Genomic DNA, 25,463 nt, shown 5'->3' with positions numbered 1-25,463 from the left:
TTTGTACAGGAAACTTTCATTTCTACATTTCAAAGGGCACCAAGGCAATGAACAGGTGCATGGAGGCAATTGCCAAAGTGAATATTAGTAATGTTTTGTTAAAAACTGACATAACTACTAGCTACTATGTAAATAATTTTGACAGTAATTCTTTTTTACAGCAGTACTTAAATGTTAAGTTGTTTAGCAAATTAGTTTGTAGTTTTGATATTTTGACAGCTTCGAATGCAGCTGAGTTAGTATTTTGTACAACTTTGCAAACTTCTGAAATAATTGATGTGATATTTCTGTAAAACTTATTGGAATAGAATCAACAAAATTTATTGCTACTATGTTTGTATGGCCATGCACTTTTTTATTTCAATTGGACATTTTTTGTTTTTCAATGACCACACAAAAGTATATTGTACTTGCTTATTGTTACCTTACGTGCCTTAATTTGTTGTGCTTTGTTTTGTTCTTGATAATTTTACTTATCTGAATAAGAATGGCGTTATCTGAATAAAAAATGTGTGGCGTTCAATTTTATTTGGTGTACAATCACAAAAATGTAATTTTGTATCCGAGTATAATCAAAAATGATGCTCAGGAATTGTAAAATTTTAGATTTTTAAATTGTTTGAAGTGACAAATAAATAAAGAAATTTGATTAAGAAATGAATCTGTTGTACTTCTTTTTTAATACCATGAAATGAAGGAAAGTTGTTGAGCCATAACAGAGTGGTCTAAACAAGAAATGTGCCTGAATTATTTATCAATACTACATGGACAAGGTTTGAATTTGGTTGGAAAATTCACAAGACTGCAGGGCGTGTAGACTCGGAACTGTTTTTACAAACCAGAATCAGAACAAGAGAAAAATCTTAACAAACATGTAAACTGCTTAAAAATAAATGAAAATTGAACACTTTCGGGAATGGATTTCAAACTGCAGCAATGCCCAAGCCAGAGCCAAGGCCCAAGCCAGAGCCAAGGCCCTAGCCAGAGCCAAAACAAGAGTCGGAGCCAGAGTTGGAGCAAGAGCCCAAGGCATGGTTTTGAAAGCGGCCATACATGAAAGAGTCGAAAAAAAGATTATAAGGCTTCTAGACCCAGAACCGTTTTTACTACACTAGAATCAGAAAAAGAAACTGCTTAAACATTTCTGAAAAAATGACAGAGAAAACGTTTAATTTGTAGGATTTTTATGGGTAAAGTATTCTTTGATACTCAACAGAATTTTAAAAATATGACATCCATGATGAAAAGGCCAGTACATGAAAAATACGTACACATTCAAAGTCAAATTCACTAGCCTCGGGGCCAGTGCAGATTTTGAGACCGGATGGGCAAGATTGTACGTAAATGCGAAATTCTGAAATTGTTGATCATAAAAATTGCCCAGTCAACTCGGAGATGGTGAGGACGCCTCTTTCTAGTTCAACAGAGGTCAAATACAATCCTAAAACTTTGAAAAATCCTATCAATTCACGGGCAATATTAGACTTGTAGATAAGTCGTCAATGGTCTGCCGCGGTGAGATAGTCGAGTTGTGGCGGTGCTCTCGCGCGAACTGCTGGTTGTTGACTTCTACTCCCCAAATGGGACTGTAGTGGTGAGAGCAGTAGTCTCGCGGGCCAGCAATCTTGTGGGAATCGCGGCAAGATTCGGAATAGAGTCGGAACGCTATCACCACGAGAGACATTTAATGACTTGTCCACAAGAAACAAAAGGCATACAAATCAAGTGGTCACAAAACAAATCAAAAGTAAATGTACTTTAAAAAATCTTTATTGTGCATTAGGTACATCAGGGTCAGTTCGAATCATTCACCTATGATAGGACCGTGCCAATAACTGAATATTCATATATTCAAATGCTCCCAGAAGTAATGTGGGACAAATTTGCATCTTCACATGAGCCCTGCCTTAACCATGGATACAAAATCATGAGTACATTTGCAGTAACTTGAGAGAGAGGGAAATGGCATTTTGATACGAATAAGACAGTGCAATCTCCATAACATAAGATTTTATGTTTTCTTCCAATAGGCTGTAAACATGTGATGTCACAGGTCACATCATCTATTGACTATGCAGTTAGTTCTTATTAAAAAACACATCTATCAGACATACTAATGGAAAAAAAGGCATCACACAATACTTAGTCTTTGTTAACATTAAGGTTTTCTCAAAAAAACAATTTTTACAAAACATGAGTTTGAAATTTATATGGTACAGCGCACAAAACGTATTTCATTATGAAAGAGGTGTTAAACACTTATGACTAAGGAGACTACTTTAAACTACTTGACGCTAAAATGGTAGGAACAAAAAAAAACAAGTCTAAGCTCATCTACATTATATTACTTGGGTCATGAGTTCGAAACGTTATTTGCATACATTATTATTATTAAAAATAGCACCACGATCTAATAAATTATAAAACCACAAATGAATGTTGAGCCCATGCTGATGGTTTTATCAATACTTAAAGTTATTTTGTTAAAGTTTTCATGAGTATTGTCCTTAAATGGTCGAGGGCTGATCGAAAGCAATCTTGCTGAACAAAATACTAACGCAATCACGCCCAAATGGTTTATGCTGTATTAAACCTACAAAAATAGTTTTCAATCATAATGTTTTTGCTCTATCACAAGCAAATCAAATCAAACTTTGAAAGTCGTTTTTAGATTTTTCAATGTTAGATAAAAAAAATAATGGCAGCCTCAGGGTTGGGCGGCCGTTAAAACCACGCCTTCAGCTTTTAAAGCTCAGATTTGTGCTCCGTCAGTACTTTTTGCAAATGTACACTTTCGGTAATTGAATTCAAACTGCAGACGGTGCCCAAGCCGGAGACAAAGCCAAAGCCGGATCCAAAACAAGAGCGGGAGCCAGAGCCAGAGCTGGAACAAGAAACAGAGCCCAAGGCGTGGTTTTGAAAGTAGCCATACATGAAATAGTAGAAGAATCTGTGTACAGTTTTTTCCCCCCCAGTTTTCTTTGGCACTTGTTGTCTTTGTTAATTGAGGGAATCAGCTGATAAGCTGCATTCCTGTTGAGTAGAACGCTATCCCCCCTTGAGATATTTGGGCTCAAACTGTTAGGGTTGCGTCTAAAACTCATCGTGTCGTTGAAGACTTTCTCCGTAGTTAGTGGCCTGGCTTCCGACGAAGAGGTCGTACTTGTCAACTATCTCTGCCTTCGTTAGCTTCTTGTCCTGTAATGAGAAGCGGATGGAGAGAATTAAAGTTGAGTCACTTGAAAAGGCATGAAAGACTTAAGGACTCTGGCCAGGAATTTCATCTTTGAGAGGGCAAGGCCATTTTCATTTTTTTGAAGTGTTACCAAGGTCAAGATATGGGGCAACAGGCTATGGCCTCCAGGGCCTCTGTATATATTTCTAGGCCTGAACAAATCTACTTCTTGAATGAACAAGGTGGTGCAATTATAAAGGGTGGGTTCGATAAGCTTCCCTGGGTCGACCCCGCGGTGCTCACTCGGGTGAGCCCCTGACAAGAGCTAATCGAACGATCACACTCTCCCTCTCGTGGTGACGGCATGCACCTCAGGTCACCCCCAAGTGACCCACTCCACAAGCAGGGCACTGGGGGCTGTCCCGGGTGAGCCCCGTCAAAGCTATGCGAACGTACTGGGGCAGACCGGGGTCGACCACGGGAAGCTAAACGAACGCACCCAAAGATAAAGGTATAGTTAACTCACACAACATAACTTACACACATTGGTGTAATGTTCTTTATCACTGACAAATTAACATACTATTAAAATCAACGTACCTTGTTCTTATCTGACTCGTAAATAAGATGTTTTGCTTCGGCTTCCATGTGGTCGTAGTCCGTGGGTAGAATCCACTCTCCGACCTCCTGGAGGTCCATGAAACCATCCTTATTCTTGTCTCGGAACTGACTGAATTGCTCGCGCTCCGTCTTCACCCATTCGGGTTCATCAGCGCCCTCGTTGTTCTCCTTGTACATATCACCTTAACGGAAAAAGAGATTCATACAACCCTTTAGTGTCAATACATGTTAATTGTTCAAGATAGAAACACAGGCAAACTTTACAAGAAATCTACCTCCTGCCACCTCTCCCCCAAATGAAGGGTACAATAATGTAGGCATGAAAGACTTACGTGTTTAAACACAATTATCACATAAAATATTTAATAAGCACGTATAGGCCTACCTAAATGTCAGATAACACCATAAAAAACTCTAAGTATTTATCTTAAAATTGACAAATTTTAAGATGTATAAAACTACATGTACAGTTAGCAAAATTTTTAATTCTACAGTGAACGATTGTTCTTGTAAAACATTGTAAAACAGAGCAAAATATTTAACAGCAGCTACTAACAAATCATAAGATAAAACATGATCAATCTATACAGTATGTAAGTACACACACATTCAAAATTATGAAACACTCGACAAACAACAATTCCTCAGTTGTAAATATTAAAAGAACACACATTTCTTTACAGAACATCAAAATTCAAGTTAAAATCAGTGGGAAAGTTAGTCATAAAGAAAAAAGAAGGAAAAAAAACACACATGACAAAAACCACACATTTTTCATTCCCAAGTCAAGTAATAAATAATAATAATAACCCATTGCTGTGGATGCCGGAGGTTACATGTATCTCCAGGCCTGTACATTTTGTTAAATAAAAGCACAGTATAATATTATATCAATTTTTTTGGAGATTAAAAGTTTTCTCTCAAATCAACTCACCGATGTACTCAGCAAGCGAGATCTGCCCATCACCGTTCTTATCCACATCTTCAAGCGTCTCCTGAATAACGATATCCCTCATCCTCTCAAAGTTCTCGGGATGGAGGAAAGCGGTGAACTCATCCCTGGACAGGAGGTTGTCATTATTCTCGTCGGCGGCGTTCCAGCGAGCTTTGTCTCTACGGATCATCTTGGTGAAGTCCATGTGTTCGCTCTCAGGCATCTGGTTCAACTCCTCCTCTGTTAGTTTTTAATAAATTTAAAGTTGACGTCAGTGATTGAAAATGAAAGCTAGATACAGCAGGGCGCGAAAGGACCAGTGTTGTGCCAATAAATTCTTGTAAAATAAATTCTGGCCTATTCAGAGCGAAAAGCCCTGCAGTCTTGTGGGGTTCCCCCTCCCCCCAAATTAGAGCCCTGTACAGGTGTAATGTAAGTTACCACACTTAAGTTGATTGAATAAAATGTGCATTTTCTTGTGAGGTTTTACCATTTTAAGTGACTGTCCAACAGGACATTTTTCTTGTGAATGGACCGTCATCTTCTTCACTAATCCATATTTTAAATGAAAGAGGAATGCTGGTCATAAGGTGTTTTTTAAAACTAGCATTTGGCCAGCGGAACACAGTAAAAGGAGAACACTCTCCACTCAAACCAAATGCAACAAAAGACCTTACGCATCGACGCCACCGCCATCTTTTAAGAGGAATAAGAGTAAAGGATGAGCAATGAGTAATATTGCATTGACCTCTAGTCAAAGGCACCCTGTGCAATTGAGGTCATGTGCGTAAGGTCTATTGGTAAAAGGGTGTTATCATTAGACATTTCGGTTTCACTTGTTGTATTTACTGAATTTCTAGGTAATGAGGTCAACAAACTTTGAGTAAATCATTGTTAAGTGTTAACACACAACATGCAGTGCATGCACAATACTTTTTTATAATAACAAGTTTGTTATGGTTGGCATGAGATGAAGTCATCAAAATAAAAAAAAATCCACTCAAACAATTGATGTTTGACAAAGACCTTTTGTCTCTGTAGCCCCTGGGGGTGTGCCCTTCATGCCCCTTTTCAAAGTTCCTCATCCAGACTCTGGATTTCTCATGCCATTTACTCAAGAAAAATGGCAACACCGGGCCTGGAATTACACAGAGTCAGGTCTGATACAACACGGGGGCAATGAAGGCGATTGCCTCCGTGTCCCCCGGTCATTGCCTTGGTGCCCTTGAAATGCTCCAGTACAAATTTGCAATTTCATCATAGGGTGCCCATTACCAAGAAGAAAATGCCTTGGTGCCCTTGCCCTTTCAAAAACGAAGCACACAGCCCTGAGAGAGGTCATGGCCTCCATTGCCCTGATCTTGGCCTTGGTTTCCCATTGACTATGGGGTTCTCCAATGGAAGTGCCCTTTGCAATATGAAAATGGCCATGCCCTCTCGAAGATGAAAATTCCAGGTCTGCAACTTCTTTGAAGGTTTCAATGTAGTATTAACAGAATTAGAATGTTGCTTTAGAAAAACTCCAGCCATTTTGAACTGCAGGGGGGAGTCTGTGTCATACACAAGTTCTACCAGGAGCATCTGAGTGGTTCACACTCCACTGTCCTTTGATTGAACCCATGTATAGTGGTTTTATAAAGGTTTCATTCTTGACCCCCTGCAAGCTTTTACAATTGGCAACTTCCATGTTGTTTGTGTTATACATGTAGGTGTAAGTTATTGTGTGCAGTAGTTAACAACATTTTCAAAGAGGACATTGACATCATGATCATAACAGGTCTGTGGCTGGATGTACATGGAATTATTTAACCTCTTTCATCCCAGTTTCCCAGATTTTAAACAAACTCCAAACTCCCTTTGCAAAATGATAATGGCCTTGCCTTCTCCAAGATTAAGTTCCAAGCCTTATCCCAGCCAGTCCAGCGAGGGCGCACTGGCTGTATCCAGTCTATGGCCAGCAAGTGGGTGCAGTAAAGCCCGGTTCATACTTCCTGCGAATGCGAATGCGATATGAATGTTGACGTCACATATTCGCAACGAATAATTCGCAGCAGTTCAACTTTGCTCAACTCACATGCGAATATCACTGTGAAAGGAGGGTTGTGACGTCAAATTCACGTCAACTGCGCTTCGCATGCGCATTCGCACGAAGTATGAACTGGGCTTAACTGGGTGAAACTTCACACTCCATACAGCCACAGACCTACTACATATATGATCATTTATGTCAACAGTCCCTTCTAAGTTTCGAACTTGATAAAAACTCATGCAATTTCTTGTACAGTAACAAGTTATGAAACTTCAATGTCATCATGCAAGTGTTTTAATTGTTTAAGTAAAGGTGGAGGGGCGATGTTAACTCATGGCATTTCAATACATTCACGCTATTGTTAATTTAGGTTGGAGATAAAAGAAGATTTTGCAAAGGGAAATTTTGGCAAGTTAATTTTGTGCATGCCTCAAATGTGATAATATGATCAGTTACTTTCAAGAATTTCTTCTATGCATCAATTAGCTGTAGAATCATGCAGTAATTCCGCAATGTGATTGAGCATCCTACAAGGACATTTGCACACACCAAACAGTCCCAGAACAAGTTACACCTTTTTGGGCAAGAAAATAAAACCCAAGTTCTTCTGAACCTTTGCTCTTTCTTTTCAATACCTCAAATCAACCTGAAATTTGATTCAGTTTTAGACAGGACCTTCATGGACCGAGATTTAACTGAAATCTTTAGTAATTCTATCGATTTGGGGTTGAACTAAAACAAGTTGACAAGAGCGGGACTTGAACAAGCAACTGAGATATCTAGCACTAATGATGGAAGTCACCCTATTTTGATAACAATTTTGTCAGGGGTGCCAGTCAGCAAATTTGGAAGTGTCGTGGCCGAGTGGTTAAGAGCACCGAATTCAAACTCTGGTGTTTCTGATCAGCAGAGTGTGGGTTCGAATCCCCAGCCGTGACACATAACCATTGCTTCGTCCATCAGATGGGATGTAAAGCCGTTGGTCCCATGTGTTGTGTAAACGCATGTAAAAGAACCCAGTGCACTTATCAAAAAGAGAAGGGGTTCGCCCCGGTGTTCCTGGCTGGATTAACAGCATATTGCGCCACAGCACCTTGTAAACCATTACATGGTGCTTAAGGATTAGGTCTTATATCTCAAAATTCGCCCCACTCCTTGCAGTAATAATACCTGGCGCTTTGTATCCTTCGGCAAAAGGCGCGTTATAAATACGGTTATTATTATTATTATTATTATTAAACCATACAACTTGTAATCGCCGTATAGCCAGGAATCACACCCACGTTCTTGATACAACCTGGGAAGCAGCAGCGAGTCACGTAAAGGAGATGAACTTAATGTCAAGTAATACACCACAAGGGAAACTGACTGGGTCAATTTTTAAAATAATTTGGGGTATTTTTTGTGTGTGCTTTCCCTCACCAACTTTTCCGAAAGCACTTTGAAGGTACTCGTCCCATTCAACTTGTGATTTGAAACCACTTGACTTCCAAGACTGTTCCGCATTCTCTGCCGAGTATTGCTTCTGCGAGGTCAATTAATGAAGATGGTTCATCAAATAAATTAAAAAAAGGGTTAATCAGAGGTCATCCTACTGCAAAACGATGCCGCAAAATCCTGATTTCTTTGCGAGTGAATCAAACACAGTACTCAATCTAGTAGATGAAAAAACGGCTACGCATCCCTGTAGCGACAATATAAAACACCTTTTCATTGGGTTACAATGTAAAAGTAGAAATCATGATATTCGGGGCAAAGTTTTTCTCAGCAGATGACCGTTATCCCTGGACGACACTTTCATAATTGGAGAACACATTGAAAATAGTATACAAAAGATACAATCAACAAACTTGAATAATGCAAGTTTCTTTGAAAAGTCTCAACAATGAAATAAATACAGGGTTCAACGACAAACTTTACAAGCCAATGAAAGTCTTTGGTAAAAGTCTTCTCTGTAATTGGCCTCCAATTATGAAACAGGTGTCTAGAGATTGATAAGGGGGGTAAGGCATGAGCCCAAGCAATGAGGGAGCATTCTAACATTAGTTTCACACAATACCCATGATGACCCAGTGATTGATCAGTGCAACAGACAAGGAAGATGGTCGGGTTAGTGAAAGCATTTTTAGCAGGAATACATTCCGAGAAAGGAATCAAGGTCAAGTCGAGAAGAAGAAGGAAAGATAAATTTCTCTCTGAATTTTATAATGTAACTACTATACTATTAAGCAGAAGAGCCCAATATGGATCCATCACCATGACATGATAACATTAATGAATATTTTTTGCCAAAACCAAGATAAGGTAGCATGTCTCAAAAAAGATAGTACGCTATTTGCTTTGCAAACGGTAAGCATAGGATGGAAATTCTGCTTAGCAGAAAACATTATGTACAGCTTTACAGACTTCATAAAAATTTTCTTAGTTTCTTTGACAGTTTGGCACTGAATAACTGTATACGGTTCACTTCCACAATTTTGACATCATTCGACAAAGCAAAGTTGCTGTATTATACATGTACAGGAACTTTATAACAATTGTTGGGTAAAAAATGTGCTTAATTTGTAAAAAATAAAAGGTTGGGTATTCAAGACAGAAGAGCTTTTGAGAGAAAAGAAAAAAACAAGAAAGGTGACTTTAAGATGACAGCATGAGGAGTTAAGCAGTTAGAGATTTCTAGCGAAGCTGATGCACAAGCTTGAAACGTAAACACAGGGTTTAAGACACTGAGGGAACGGGTCAACTTCGGGACAAGGGACCTCTTGTGTTGTTTGAATCCACTCCGTGCAGCCCTTAGCTTAGGTCATTTAATTTTCTAATCCAATTACAAAATCAATTAAAAGTCTTTTCAAACTGTCATTATTTTTCCATATTTTCTTACCAGGTCTCAATTTAACACTGGACCGCAGGCCCGAGACTGGTAAATTTAGCATTGAGTAAGTAAACTCACAACTGGACAAGCCAGATGGATTTGTGTTCTCTAATTCAATGGTAATAGGCTACCTCATTGTGAAATGTCTTTGTGAATACATCTGATCTTTAAAATCTTTGGAGTCTCAAAGTACGCTTCACATGAAGACAAAATGAGAAAGATCTACATACGTAATGTGTATCAAGAGCTTCTCTTGTTCAAATCTTTTTGATTATGGTCTTGTAAAATAAATTCTTGTCTTGTAAACATTTTTGAGCTACAAGCCCTGCGGTCTTGTGGTTTTACTCCGTAATTCAAGACCTGAGGTCAGTGAAGGATTGAGGTTGCCTGTGGGAAAAGTGTGCGGAGGAAGTAAGGTAGGCCTTGACTTTCATTCTTAAAGGTGCACAGCAATTTTCCTCTGGTAAGGGGCACTTACTATGACCACAACTTTAACTTGTATTTGGAACTTTGCAAAGGGCACCGCAGCAAATACACAGGGCACCACGGTAATTGCTGGGTGCGCCCTTGGTTTTTTCGAGGCCTGAGTTAAAGGGTTGCACGGAGCGTCTCTAACAGCAGAGTGTGGTGAGTGCCCATAGCTGCTCTCACCAGGTAAGTTGCTGTATGTTGTTGAGTTATACTCGTCCCATGTCATTAGGTCATTCTTATCTGGGTTGTGGGCCGCCCAAAGCCCTATCACATCGTCAAAGATGAATGTTTTCTGTAAAAGAGTGACAACAATAGTAGCATGCAGTCTGAGGCCGTGTCCGAAACGACGACTTCGGCTACAGCTACGTCTAGATCAGCACGTCTACCAGTGTTGAAGAATAGGCAGACGCGCACGATCTAGCCGTAGCTGTAGCCGAAGTTTCAATGGAGGAAGGTGTACACCGTTGGTAATCTGCCACCATTTTTGTTGGGTTCCCTGCGTGCAATTGCAGTAACAAATGACTCCCTAATTTAAAAACAGAACCAGGCTTTTTGCCAAGTGCTTCTGACATTGTCTTGGTTTTTTAGGCTGTGTCCGAATTGGTCGATACGGCTTTGGCTAGGAATGCATCGCTGCGTTGAAGTATAGTGTGTCTTTAGCAACATACCTATGTAGCAACAGTCGTAGCCGAAGCTATAGCTGCCAATTGGAATACTGCCTTAAAGTAAACAGGTGAAAAAGCAACATGGCTTTAACGTGATGGTCTTCTTTATCATCAACATATTTTTGTAACGGCAAGGCAGGTTTCCCTTGCATACACGCAGGCATTTTTTACAAATGGGAAATCTAAAATAGGGGCATGGAGAAAACTGCCTTTACCCCATTTAAAACCCAGGACACTTCCCCAAAGGTGTACACCAACTTAGATCATTGGTTTTTGCACTATCACATCTAACTGGGTCACATGGCATACTGATGGAACTATGGTTAAGAATAATGCCCTCATTGTTCAACTCATGCCAGTCATAAAGTATTCTGTGGGTAAAAAAAGGTATTGACTATAAATATTACCAGATCGGCTACTATAAGTAGTGGCATTGTACTCGGCCCAGGACATTATATCATCAGGGATTTGGTTACGATTTTCCCAGTGAATTTCTGCGTCGTTATGGGCGTACTTATTCTGAAGAGCAATGCAAAGTGTAAATGAAAACAGAAAAGACAAAAAAAAGAAATGTAAAGCAATGAAATGAAATAGTGCTGTGTGGATGAAGTAATAAGCACCCCCCACTACTTTCCCATCTCCAACCCCCCCCCCCCTTCAAAAAAAAAACTCCAAACATTTACATGAGCTGGGCTCGAGTTCACAAAGCACTAAAGATTCGTCCTTTAGATGTGTTGTCAGTATTACAGACATTTCACACCGATTCGCAGTTAAGATCAATCTTAGCTCTTTGTGAAATCGAACCTTGTGCTATTTTCTACTCGCCCAAATTTAATGTCCCCCTTCCAATGTGATAATTTTACTGACTTGTTTTCAACACAGCACCATTGCATAAAACTTGCGATTTGTTTATCTTTTTACCTTTTTGCATTCAGTTTCACTAACATTTGGGAATTTTGTCAATTTGTTCACTGTTGAACACCACAAACAAACAAACAAACCGAAATAAAATTTATGTCCAACAAACATAAGATAGCCCACAATTTATGTTGTCAAATATTCTAGGCTTATATTCAAAACCGTGAGAGGAAAGAGTATTTTGTCCAACAGTTTTTCACTCACATGAGAGTAAACTGAGCTTGCATCTTCATAAATGGCACACCGTACATTTTTACAAATGTGTACACTGCTGTTGAAAATTGTGCTTAACATTAAAGGCAAGTATACAGTTATTTGGAGAACCAAACATTTTCTTTTAAATGAAGGATGCGGCTTCAAAAAAGAATGAAGGAGGGGACAATCAGCGGTCCTACTACTTGCCGTCAACTCGCCGACTTGCTGTCAACTCGCCGTCAAATCATTTTCGTGCCGTCAACTCATTAAATTTACTTGACAAATTTATAAATGGGGCACGGAAGTGTTAAGTCTGGGCTGAACTACATATTTCTCATGGTTTTCGTCGGTACAAATTTATTCACAAAAACGACTTTGTGTTGATAAAAAAAGTACCAATCATTGACATCTTGGGCCAAGATTAATCCATATGAAAAAGCAAGATGGCGGCCGACGGTTTTGCTGCTTCGAGATAATTTTTTTCACAAGAAAAAAAACTCAATTTTTATTCCGAAATACGACCTAAAACTTACGCAAGTTCTCTTTTAGCTGATAAGTCACCGTTCTATGCTTCTTTTGTGGGTTTTAAATGTAAATTGGAGGAGTTGACGTCAAGTTGACGGCACAAGTGAGTTGACGGCGAGTTGGCGGCAAGTAGTAGGACCCGACAATCAGTGGTCATTTTTTACTTGGCCTGAAAAGCACTGTCCATTTTAAAACAAAGTCTTACTTGTTGATGTTCAATCCACGTCTTCAATTCTTCTTCAGTGACAAAGCCGTCATTGTCAGTATCAATTTTATCTACGATCACACTGGTAAAATGTTGAGAAGAAAATTTATAATTAAAGTGAAGCAACCATAAATCCTGCCACAACTTTTCAAATAAAAACAAGAATAAAGTGAAAGGGAAAAGTTTCTGTATGTCCCCACCACTTTTTTTATTTGATATGAATTATTATAGTATAGTATTAATACTATTAATTTCTAATAGACCTTATGCACATGACGTCATTTCAGTACGGCGCCCCCGCATTGAGGTCAAAAGGAGGTTGTTCATTGGCCAATCTATGTGCGTTTCGATTGTTTCGTCACCGTTTGACCTCAACAAAGATGGCGGCTGGGTGACGTCAATGCATAAGGTCTATTTACCTCAACATGCTCAAATGAGTAAAATGGCCATGGCATGGCGGCATAGTCCATACAGAGAGTTGTACTAAAACATAGTAGGCCCTATAATTTGACCAATTCGAAATTTGTACTCAAATGAGGTTTTCCCTTTTTTTTTTTAGGCAGGATACAGACAGATTTCCAAAAATAATAATTTTCTCCACGAACATGACGAATAAAAAACAAACAACCAGACAACAATACATCAACAGGCAATCAAAACAAATATCTCAAAAACACTAAATCATTCCGATCCTTCCTTCACACGTCACAACATGAACTTTACAAGAAAATCATAGAACGAAACAAACTTACATGTATGGGGCAAACAAAAAGCTGAAACTCTTTAGGAATATTTTGGCTCAATTGTGATACATGAACACTTATGTTGATGGGTCATTCTGAATTCGTATAACGGTATAGTTAACATGGTTATTTAAAGAAACCCCACGGCATTTTATTTACGAACCCCGAACATGCCGAAATTGAAAAGGGTCCTACTAAAAGCCGACAACTCGCCGACAACGCCGACAACAAGTCCAGAGCGCCGACAACTCGCCGCCAACAAGTTTTAATTACCTCGACAATTGCCAATATACCATAGATGTATTAGAACTATATGTGTGCTGTAATATAAACATAAATTTAATGTAAAAACTTCACGAAAAGTGTGAATTTTTAACCAGAAAAAAAACTGAACGTTCACGGAAAACGGTCGGACGCCATCTTGGCTTAAAATCGTGTTCGGACCAGTCCATTATGATGCGGGTGAGTCAGACTTAGCAATAGAGGGCGGGCGTCATGCACTGTGCACACTGCAGTGAAGGTCTTCACATGAAGCCCGCCCTCTGTTGTTGACAAGTGCTAAATCTACCCGTATCATAATGGTCTGGTCCAAACACGGTTTTTAAGCCAAGATGGCGTCCGACCGCTTTTCGTGCAAGTGAAGTTTTTTTCTGGTTAAAAATTCACACTTTTTGTGAAGTTTTTCCATTAACTTTATGTTTATATTACAGAACACATATAGTTCTAATACATCTATGGTTTATTGGCCATTTTTGAGGTAATTAAAACTTGTTGGCGGCGAGTTGTCGGCGCTCTGGACTTGTTGTCGGCGTTGTCGGCGAGTTGTCGGCTTTTAGTAGGACCGATTGAAAAACCTTAATATAAAAAAAAGTTAAAATTCCCAAACTTACCCAAGTCTTTTTCTGCTTTCCTCTGGACTGAGGTCTTTAAATGTTTTCGCTTCATCTTCACCAAGGAAAGCTTCGTGGTCATAATCAACGTTATGTTCCTTTCCTTCAAAATGAGCCTCGTCACTAAGTTTTGTGTCTTTCACTCTGTCACTTTGATGCTCGTCCTGTTTTTCTGCTGGTTTTGCAAAAGTCACGACCAACAGAGCGGTGAGGAAAGCTACGATCGCCAGACTCTTCATGTTTACAATTTGTTGATGGCAAGTAACGGCGTTGATAAATACAAAAACAGACCTGAGTCGCAACTTAAAATTCTCTGCAAAGATGCCTGCACCTTCCAGCAATATTAAGGCTAAAATGTCTTGTTTTACCGGATATTTCAACTCAACAAAACAGATTTGTAAGCCCGGAGTTGTTTCGACCGATTTTATACTTGTCGATGGTGACTACGTGGATGACAGGTCACAGTTCGCGAGATCCGGTCATAGGTCAGTCTCAACCAATGACAATGCGTTATTTTTACCCTAAGAAATCCTAACCAATGAAGTTGGTCTATCTTTACGGCTTGGAAAAATCCATTGCGTGAATCAAAGGCATCCTGATTGGACAACAGCAGCCAAGTTGGCAATCCAGGCAATGGTGATTGGATAAAACTTGCCACGTCTTCTTCCTTTCTTCGTTGCACATGGACGGACGAACTCGTCTGCCACGCATGCAACATGGGGGATAGGGACACGTCACTTTTTAAAGAAATTTCGAGAGCTTGAGAAAGTGAAAAAAAAAAAAAACATAGTTTGGTAGTTCTTGGTGTTGCATCACCCTCATAAAAGAGCATTGTGAACGTGTCATATCTGACGTGTAACAATAATAAAATCAAGGTCGAATCAGTCAAAGAAAAATTTGAGTTAATTTTTGTTTAAAATTTTAATATTTACATTTTTGATGGATTTTTAAAAACAATTCCTAGCTCATCTATTCCCTTTCCTATTTCAAATTTTATAATTATAACATTTGCACAAATCAAGTAAAATCAAAAAAAAAGTATGTTTTTGTTTGTTTTGTTTGTTTGTTTCTTTGTTGTGGTTTTTTTTGTTTTTTTTATTTATTTCTTTTTTTTAATAAATAATTCTTTTTGGTTCGGACTGAAAAGTTTTGCTGCCAAAAAAATAGACTAAAATAAGAAAGAAAACAAAAGAAAATGCTTCAGTCAAAATACAATATAATCTAATCACGTAAAATTTGTGACTGGTATCCTGCTCGTATCGAAGCAAGGATATTTTAAGCAATAACATTATTTTCTACTGCTCTATGAAAAATGGGCACAGAAGTCATGGAAGTTTATTTATGGTAAATCTCGGAAAGCAATCCCAGGCCCATCACCAAAGATGACCCTACCATAAGGTCAAATCATGGTCAAATCAAGTACCACACACCACACACAACAACATCCCAAAACATCCGGCCGTGGTACTGTACACGTCGAGTAAATAACAAGCAAAAAGTCTGCATAAACACAGCGCACAGAATCAGCAGTGAAGTAGCAGACGACACGGATATGTGTACACCAAAATGGCGGGAAAAAGTTTCCTGCATATTTACGTCAAATAAAGCGGGAAGTTTAAATGCCCACAAAAAGTGATCAGCTGATTCGAAAATGTTCACATTTCAACACAGCACAGCGGGCGCGACGGACGCACAATTCGGAGGAGTCGGACGTGGCCGATTTTTCAATCGATTTCACCTATTTTATTGTTTTGTCAGTTTACTTTTTATAGTTTGTGGATGATTGTGGGCATTCGCGATTATCTCATGATGATTTGGTGAGTATATTTTGCTTCTAGCTGATTATTTTTTAGCAAAGTTGCTACCGTCTGACACGTCTGTCATTGCTGTACGTGACTCGACTGGTGTGTAAAAATTGATGTTATTTTTTCTCAATCATGAACTGGGGAGTTTACACTTACTAAAAAGCTTCCAGTGGCTATTTATTTTATTTATCTGCATTGTTTTCATATGTTCATGAATGTTTATGTTTATGAACTGATGAATACGTATTGTTGGCCTACATCGGAACAAGTCAACTTATCAAGCAAGGTCAGGACTCAGGTGTTTTGTTTTTAAACTTTTGGTTTGCAAAACAAATATTTTGTTATTAAAAAGTAGCATCGCTATTCCACTCCCAGCTATCACTCAATTGATTCAATGTGTAGAGTGTATGTCATGATGTATTGTATGTGGGGTCATACATGACATGACATGTCACTGTCAGGACTCATGATCCTGATTTGATGTGGTTGTGAATGTACATGACTTATTTATTATAGGGCCTAGGCCATGTAGGACTATATGCCTACATTTTTAAAATATATTTTGCAGCCAAACAAACAGGGTTTAAATTAACATCCTGACTTGCGTTAAATCGTCGAGAGACTAAGAAGGGCATTCGAGGGTGAGAGGGAGAGCAAGCCAGGGCAGTGCACTTTTTTCAACCAAACAAGCTGGCAAAGTTTACCTACGTAACTTTAGTTAGGCCTAGCTAGGCCTGTAGTGTTAGGGCTTTAAAAAAAAATCTTCAATTTTCTTAACAAGTTGTACTTGTGTCTAGCTCTCATGACAAAGTCATGTCTTTTTTTTTTTTGCTTTTCCCTCTCTGTGTAGTGAGACAACTCCAACAACGTTAACAGAAACCAACGTGCAGATTTGCCGCAGAAGTACACGACTAAAAATCAAGGATTTTCAGAGCCGTGTTTCGTGGAGCGTTGAATCGGAACCTCTCGGTTACTTCACACTTCTTCCAACAGAGCTGATGTATCAAATACTGCACACCTTGACAAGTAAGTTTGCAAAAATAAATTGCATTGAAATTGCATTCAAAATTAATTTTGAGTGTCCCTGCCTGCTTTCAATTTCATATATGTGGCTTCCTGTTTTTATTTTTAAACAATATTATGAATTTGCAATCATTTTTCAAAAGGCAAGGAGCTAATGTTTTTTTAGCATATTATTTAAATGTGTCTGTTTTTTTATTTTTTTGTTTTGTTTTGTGTTATAATATGGTTCATCCACCACCATACAGAAGATATGTATTTTTGATCACTGGGCATGCGACAAAGCGATGCGTAAGACAGCGAGGAAAAAATTTGCATGGAAAATTCTGATTTAACTTTAATTTTGAAAAATGTGAAAAAATTCCTCTTTTACAAAATAATGTGGACTCCCCTACAAATGGACCAATTTAGCAGCAGTAGGCTAGTAGTTGGTGTGATCATGCTTATTTCTTTGTAAACTAACCTTTTACAAAGTTTCCTTTTTTCTTTTTGAAGTTCAAGACATTGGAATCTTAAGCTTGACCTCTAAGAGTCTTCGAGATGTCATCTCAGTCTACATAAACAGCAGATCTGGCATGAAAAGGATTCAACCGCGCAAACTAGTCCACCTGAGGAAGCACTCATGCAAGCGGACAATTTGTGATAATCACATGAGCCACTATAGAAATATTGGTAAGGAAAACATTAAACAACTCAGAAACAAATTCTTATGTGTGAGCAAAATTGCATACTCAGTGCTTCCCTGACTATCACAGGAAAACATCAACAGGCATACATGTATCCGGTCCGGGTAGGCTTCGAACCCACCCTTCAAATATGAAATTCCAAGTTTGATGGATCAGCTAAAAATTCCCCCACCCCACCAACACACAGCGCTGTGTTATAATTTTACCTTCTGCGAAAAAAATTCTGTGCACTTCAGAAAAATCATAATTCTTCAACACTGTAAAAATCACTGTGTAGATGTGTGTAAGTCCACATAGTGTTTCAAGTCCCTTCAGTATTGTGAGGACCTCTTTTGTTCCCAGGTTCACACTGCGTATGTAACGCCAAAACACTTTTTAGCTTTATATCTGTTGCAACCCCCAATTATTCCAATACCTCGGATGTCCCCCTTTCATCACATTCTCTTTAAAGGCAGTGGACACTATTGGTAATTACTCGAAATAATTATTGTCATAAAATCTTTCTTGATTACAAGTAATGGGGAGAGGTTGATAGTATAAAACATTGTGCGAACAGCTCCCTATGAAGTGATGTAGTTTTCAAAAAAGAAGTAATTTTCCACAAATTTGATTTTTAGACCTCAAGTTTAGAATTTGAGGTCTCGAAATCAAGCATATGAAAGCACACCACTTCGTGTGACCATGGTGCAACAAGGGTGTTTTTTCTTTCATTAATATCTCGCAACTTCGATGACCGATTGAGCTTTACTTTTCACGGGTTTATTATTTTATGCATATGTTGAGATACACCAAGTGAGGAGACTAGTTTTTGACAATTACCAATAGTGTCCACTGTCTTTAATGAAAACATTATTTGTCTTTATATAACACCCAAGCAGATCCTTGCCATTTGATTGGAGGATTGTCCGTCACGTGATAGCAAATAAAAGTACCATTGCACGCTGAGTCACTCGCCGTGCTTTTTCGTTCCATCCGAAAAGTACCATTGCACGCTGGCACGCTGCCAGCGTGCAATGGTACTTTTCGGATGGAACGAAAAAGCTGAGTAAAAACATCACTGCGTGCGCGTGTCTTTGGTAACGCAGCAGGTGTTACTGCAAGAAGGCATAGTAAAATTACTAGCATTCGGCTTCTACAGTTGAAATTGTTTGTTTTGAAAGTTGTTTCTTTCAATCAAAATGACAAAGTTCTACTTGGATGTTATATAAAACAAATAATGAATGTTTTTCATTCGTGCAATGGTGCGAATATGTTCATTCGTTGAAAGCTGGAATGTTCCATTCAACTCGGCTCCGCCTCGTTGAATAGAACATTCCATCTTTCAACTCATGAACATATTCGCACCATTGCACTCATAAACATTCATTATGTGTATACTATTCAATGATTATTTTTATGTTTTTTCTTTTAATGAAAGGCTTACTACTGAAGAGGACAACGTGTCTCTATCCAACAAGAGAACGACTGAGGATCCTTGAAAACTGCGTATCTCAGGTAAATATTTAATAATTATTATATCGTTATGGTAATGAAATCAAGAAATCCTAATAAGTTCCCTACACTGTAACCCATAGGACTGAAGATACTTTTGTAGAGAAGACATTGAAGAAATCTCAGTTCGAGATGTGGGAGGAAAACATGACATTGCATTGAGATTCTTAAGCAGAAAATATTGCTAAACAGATTTCTGCCCTGCAGAAATGAGTAGGATTGTACATGTAGGTGGCATGGTACTTGGCTTACCTTATTCTGGTAAGCATAATTTTGCTGTGCTTAGCCTCTTTTTTGCTTAATAGCAGCTCTATGAAATTGGGCCCTTGCATAGAGATTATTTTAAAGCAGAAAATATTGCTTCAAACCCACTTTCTGCACCAGTCTGAGATTGTACATGGTACTTCACCTGGTACCCTTACTCTGGTATTAAGCATCATTTGTTGTGCTTAGCCTCTTTTGCGCATAAGCAGCTTAAATCAAAGTAAAAACTATTATCTGACTATTTTATTTCTTAGCTCCAAGGAGTGAATAGGATCTTCACCTGCCAGGCTCTGAGCTGCCACGGTCAGCTCCTGAGTACCTTCACACGAGGCTGGGAGGAGAGAGAATGTATGAGGGCTTACCTCACCGTTAGTGAAAGCCAGAGCATGACAAATAAAATCTGTAAGTATGCAAGCCTTGAAAAAGGCAAAGGAGGCAATACACCCGAGTTGTGCAGAATGGCATTGGAGGGGCTCACGTGTTCTTGCTCGCACGTGCGCCGTGGCAAAGCCTAATGGATCGGTGTATTGCCACAATGCCCAAGTCAGTGCCTTGTTGCCCTTTGAAATGTTCATTCGCTCGTAGTGGTGTGTCTCATCAGCGCCTCATCCAAACTTTTTCATAAACCTGAAGAATTTTCAATGACAGTGCCCTTTGCAAAGTGTAGATTAGCTTGCCCTCTCAACGATGAAACTTCAGGCCCTCCTCACTGAAAAAAAACGGGGCTGAAAATATACACTGAGCCACTTGCCCAAGACCAGTTATTTCAGTATGGTCCAGAAACTCTCATTAATAAACAGGTCCTGCAATCTAGCTCTTTTACCAAACACAATATATTCTTCAAGAATTCCTTAAAAACATATAAACAACAAAATGATTTGTTGTTGTACGTGGTAGCTGAGGGCAACTTCGACCCTGAATAATATGCATGTCAGATTGGTGGTATAAGAAAGAACAAAAACATCTCAGACATTGAAAAATTTCTTTTTTCTTCAGTGATGATGCTTTCAGGTAACCCAGGCTCCAACTCCCAAGTGGAGATCAAGACCCGTCGTTTCTTCCGACACGTTCTCCTAGACCAGTGTAAGGTGATGGAAGACCTCTCCATGTGGCTTAATTTCATCCTAAAACCATTCCCTATGGTACACCAAGCTAGGATGCTGTATCTCCTTTATGGACCACTATGTCCAAATACAGGTGAGTTTCAGGCCTGGGCCCAATTTCATTTAGCTGCTAAGCACAAAAATTTGCTTAGCATGAAATTTCTTCTTCGATTAAGACAGGATTACCAACCTAATTTCTATTCGTTGCATACTGCTTGTTACTGGTATTCAGCTGTTGTTTGCTTATCCTGAATATCACATGGAAATTTGGTTGGTAGTCCTGTTTTTATCAAGGAAGAAATTTCACGCTTAGCAAATTTGTGTGCTTAGCAGCTCTATGAAATTGGGCCCTGATATTTCACGAAGGCAAAGAAGGCGATTGCCTCTGTGCTCCTCTGGTCATTGTGTTGGTGCCCTTGAAATGCTCCAGTAGAAACTTACAGTTTCCTCATAGGGTGCCCTTTACCAAGGGAAGATGCCTTGGTGCCCTTGCCCTTTTAAAAATCCTTTGAAACAAAGAAGTAAAATTGTTGACTCACTCTTTGAAAGCAAAATTGAAGAAGTCAGACCCCCTTACACATTGCCCACTGCTGAAACTGCAAGTATTGCTAAACACTTTTCGGCTCACCATAAATTAGCATATTACCGGTCACAAATCATATACATGTAGTGGCCTGGTAGTTTGGCCGGTTTGGATCTTTATTCTTGTAAGCAACATTTGTTAGTGCTTAGCTACGTTGTGTGCTTAAGCAGCTCTATGAAGTTGGACCCAGAGCCTAATTTCATAAAGCCTCTACGTAGAAACTGAAACATCGTTCCTTGTGTTCTCTCTATTCGGTTCTTGGCTAGTAATAATTAAGATGGCTTTTCTGAGAGTCCTTGGCTTCACAACAAGCATATATGAAACAAAATTAAAAGTTTAAAAAAATTATTAATTAATTAACAAATTTGACAAGATGACTATTTATTTCCAGATGTGATTTTCTGGGAGTGTATGGCAGAGCCATCCATCGGTGAGGGCGAGTCTCGACATCGTGCCATTGCTCCCCTGAGCGAGATCGCCATGGCACTCAAAGCTCTCTTTATGCACAAAGAATGGAGCGATGATGATGTCATCAGTGTCTTGGAAGAGTTGACTGGTAAGTAAGAGTAGATTTACCACAGTTGGTGGTTTTTAAGGTAGAAAATGATACAGTTAAAAGTTAGACCCACTATACAAAGTGCCCAATTTTATAGGGCTGCTTAAGGCAGCAAATATTGCTTAACAACTTTCTGCTCAGCAGAAATAAGTGGGATACTGTCATGGATAAGTTGTGCTCACCAAATATGTTTTGTGAAGCACAGGGATGATGATTTTAAGACTTTTACCTGCGTTGAGACTTTTTAAAGACACTGGACACCTTTGGTATTTGTCAAAGACAAGTATTCTCACTTGGTGTATCTCAACACTATGCACAAAATAACAAACCTGTGAAAATTTGAGCTCAATATTGGTTTCGAACCCACAACCTTTGCAATTCTAGAGCAGTGTCGTGCCAACTAGACCACTGAGATTGCCCGATAGCTAGAGGCAGTTTATCCCCAATGCAAAATGTCCATCTATTAACGTCTAGATGTTGTTTTCTAATCAGGTTGCCCAGATGAATGGCTTATTGAGAACATTGCTAGGTTGTTGATTCTGTGTGGTGAATCCATCACCCTGAAAGTCCTGGGGAGTAAAGCCATCAACGGGAAGATGACCGACCTAGGAAACACCATTGTGGCCTTCTCTGTGGTAAGCATACAATTTTTAGGTCTGGGCCCAATTTCATAGAGCTGCTTAAGCACAAAATTTTGCTCAAGCAAAAAAATCCTTGCTTAGTAAAATCAGATTGTCGGCGAAGACTCCACTCACATGCTAAGTAAACAATAGCTAAATACCAGTCACAAGCAATGTATATGGCATGAAATGTTGGCTAGTAACATGTGTAAAATAGGCGAGCTATTTTCGTGCTTTTTTGCTTAGCCAGCTCTATGAAATTGGCCCCTGGAATTCTTATCTTTTGAAGGCAAGGCTGTTTACAATTTCCAAAGGGCATTTCTTACGAAAATCTTTACATCAACACCTCTGTTCACCAAATACACAGATTCCGACAACAAACCATTCATTCAAGAGATCTTCAAATCCAGTTTCCCCTTGCCTATTATTAAACAGTGACTTAAAAACATCTCTATGGTCACACATATAGGAAGCTTTTGAAGGGGCACCAAGGCCAAGACAAGGGCAATTAGGGGCCAATTCTTCCATAGCCTATGGATTCAAGTGTGGATCAGCCCTTGTTGTACTCGATTAATTGTTCCTACTTTTTTCCCCAGAACCAAATATCATACTGGTACAGAGATGTATACTTCATTTGGGTTGAACAAAGACAATCTTAAAGACACATTTTTCTTACAACAATGAAAACCGAAAGTAGTTTTTATGGTGATGTGGAGAGTCTGCAAATCCTCAGACACCCACCCAGGAGGTTCAGGGGGCCCTATCCTCTAGACCCAGGCCAACAACCCACTGGACTCACTAACTAATCATGGCAACTTTTCAGCTGGTCAGATAATTTTCTCTTTTGAAGAATAGTGCCATTTTTATTTGAAAAACACTGTCCAAATAAATGTGTCGTTGGCCATCATTTCTTAATTTTTAAAATTACATTGGGTTTTTGGTTGTTTGAATACTTTGTTTTTTTTATATTTGTTTGTCCTCATGTAGGTTTTATATGATGAAGGTTTGAGGATGTCTTGGCTCATTAAGATAGTACAGCAGTTATGCCAGATGATGAGAACCTCTCAAGACGTCAAGGCCTTCTTGGCATCCATCACAGCGACGTATAAAGACTTCATCCTGGCACTCATGTACACACCTGGTGAGGAAGGTATGTTTAAAAAGTAGTTCGCTTAGCAGACTGCCTGGGGTGTTGTGGCCAAGGTGTCTAGGGAGGGGGCTCAAGTTCTGTAATTTACAGAGTGTAGGGTCGAATCCTGGCCTGGTCAGTCACACCACTTGTGCCCTTTCATAGGCACTTAATCATAATTGCTTCATTAAGTCCATAATTTCTTCTCTCTAGGAGTACAAATGGGTTATGTTATTTTGTGCATATATGTTGAGATACACCAAGTGAGAAGACTGGTCTTAGACAATTACCAAACGTGTCCAGTGTCTTTAAAGCCATTATACACTTTCGAAACAGAAACAAAAATACAAGTTCACAGATTCACAAATAACTTAAAGGGTTAACTGAAGGTAATGGTAAAAGATTACTCTTGAAATATTATTCCATGAAATGCTTTACTTTTTGAGAAAACATTAAAACAATTATCAATTCTTGAGAATTACGGATTATAGTTAAAACACATGTCATGACATGGCGAAACGTGCGGAAACAAGGGTGGGTTTTCCCGTTTTTTCCTCCCGACTCCGATGACCGATTGAGCCTAAATTTTTACAGGTTTGTTATTTTATGTATGAGTTGTGATACACAAAGTGTGGGCCTGTGGACAATACGGTTCACCGAAAGTGTCCAACGGCTTTAAACTCAAGTAAGAATTTAATATTTTGCTTATTTTTTTTTCTTGAACAGTAACAACAATGCAGATCCAGGTGCACCACATTGCTATGGCACAGTCTGATTTCATGCAAGGGTTGATGTTGCAGCTCTTTGGGTCAACTCCCCCATCACTACAGCAGCCGAGAATCTCCTTACAAAATTACCGTAAGGAAAATTGAGTAAGCAAACATCAAATTGTTATCTCATTTTCATTTCGTAATCTGTACGCGATGTGTACTTGCACTGTATACATACTTTCCCGAGTCCTGTGGAAAAAAATATATCACAGGCATGTTATTACTCGGGTGGGATTCGAACCCACGACCCTGGCAATTCTAGAGCATTCTGTGTTTGAGAGAAAAATAACCTAGATTATTATTTCAATTTGTTTTTTTCCATGTCAAAGTTTGGCATTTTGGTCCTTTTTTCAAATGAGAATTATCACTAGACAAATGGCCTCCCACTTTTAAGTGTGATGACGCTCAAGCTAATTGTTTACAATTATTTACAAAGAAATATAGATGCTGTAAATACTAGGATGTATTATTCATTTTTTCTTTGAAAGTTTGTGCTCTTTGTTTTTAAATAAAAATTGTCACAGCTGAACGTAATTATTTCACTGTTGTTTTAATACATGTTTACCAATACTGACACTCTCAACTCAAATCTAATATATGTTATTTATTTGAAAATATAATTATATTAAAGCATTCTAAATAAATTATTGATAGGCCTACTATTTCAAATTATAATATATCATATGAAAGTGGTATTCTTTCCATCTATGCTATATATTTAACTGCATTCACAACTTAGTGATGATATACATGTATCGGGGAAAACAGAGTATTATTACAGTATACAAAATATAAGTTAACAGTATGACTTCCTTCTAAGTATTTATCTTGACTCTATACATATAGAAAAGTTTGCGGTAACACCATGTCTATATCTTACTTCCACCATGCAAAGTTTCAAATCCTACTGACTCTATACATGTTGCAGCTTGGGTCAGATTTTATAAACCTATTTAAAAATGTGCTTAGCAAAAAGAAGAAAATGTGTTATAACACCATGCTACTGTTATAATGTAGGGCAACTGGGCATTATTAAGCTGTAAAAGCAAAAAGTACTAAGTAAAGGTCACCTCTGTGCTGGAAATCAAACATTTCAAAGGGCACCAAGGCAAGGGGCATAAAGACGGGCATGCTGCCTCCATCCATAAAGAACAGACCTTAGTGTTTTTAATTTAAAAAGGGCAAAGACATAA

At 38.7% G+C, this 25,463-nt stretch overlaps 2 protein-coding genes across 4 annotated transcripts; one reads left to right on the top strand and one right to left on the bottom strand.

Moving 5' to 3' along the window:
• Positions 1–1,748: 1,748 nt before the first annotated feature.
• LOC117305479 (calumenin-B-like) lies at positions 1,749–14,675 on the bottom strand. 3 transcript variants are annotated; one of them, XM_033790357.1, is made up of 6 exons: positions 14,244–14,675; positions 12,611–12,692; positions 11,175–11,286; positions 4,731–4,970; positions 3,776–3,978; positions 1,749–3,198 (listed from the first exon to the last, which is right to left on the bottom strand). In XM_033790357.1, the coding sequence occupies exons 1-6, from the start codon at positions 14,480–14,482 to the stop codon at positions 3,094–3,096; spliced, it is 981 nt and encodes a 326-aa protein (XP_033646248.1). In that variant the 5' UTR covers positions 14,483–14,675; the 3' UTR covers positions 1,749–3,093. The 3 variants fall into 3 exon arrangements, with proteins under 3 accessions (XP_033646248.1, XP_033646246.1, XP_033646247.1); XM_033790355.1 differs by lacking the exon at positions 11,175–11,286 and adding an exon at positions 10,283–10,394 and having other exon boundaries at positions 14,244–14,579; XM_033790356.1 differs by lacking the exon at positions 11,175–11,286 and adding an exon at positions 8,182–8,284 and having other exon boundaries at positions 14,244–14,579.
• Positions 14,676–15,893: 1,218 nt separating this feature from the next.
• LOC117305478 (F-box only protein 47-like) lies at positions 15,894–24,460 on the top strand. Its single transcript, XM_033790354.1, has 10 exons — positions 15,894–16,060; positions 16,899–17,074; positions 17,564–17,740; positions 19,172–19,248; positions 19,764–19,911; positions 20,506–20,706; positions 21,587–21,751; positions 22,244–22,386; positions 23,359–23,521; positions 24,227–24,460. Exons 1-10 carry the CDS (start codon positions 16,023–16,025, stop codon positions 24,370–24,372), a joined length of 1,434 nt encoding a protein of 477 aa, XP_033646245.1. The 5' UTR covers positions 15,894–16,022; the 3' UTR covers positions 24,373–24,460.
• Positions 24,461–25,463: the final 1,003 nt, after the last annotated feature.

The sequence above is a fragment of the Asterias rubens genome, chromosome 22 (genome assembly GCF_902459465.1).
Source record: "Asterias rubens chromosome 22, eAstRub1.3, whole genome shotgun sequence".
NCBI lineage: Eukaryota > Metazoa > Echinodermata > Asteroidea > Forcipulatida > Asteriidae > Asterias > Asterias rubens.
Note: the sequence above shows the minus strand (reverse complement) of the source record. Positions and strands in the feature narration are given on the sequence as shown.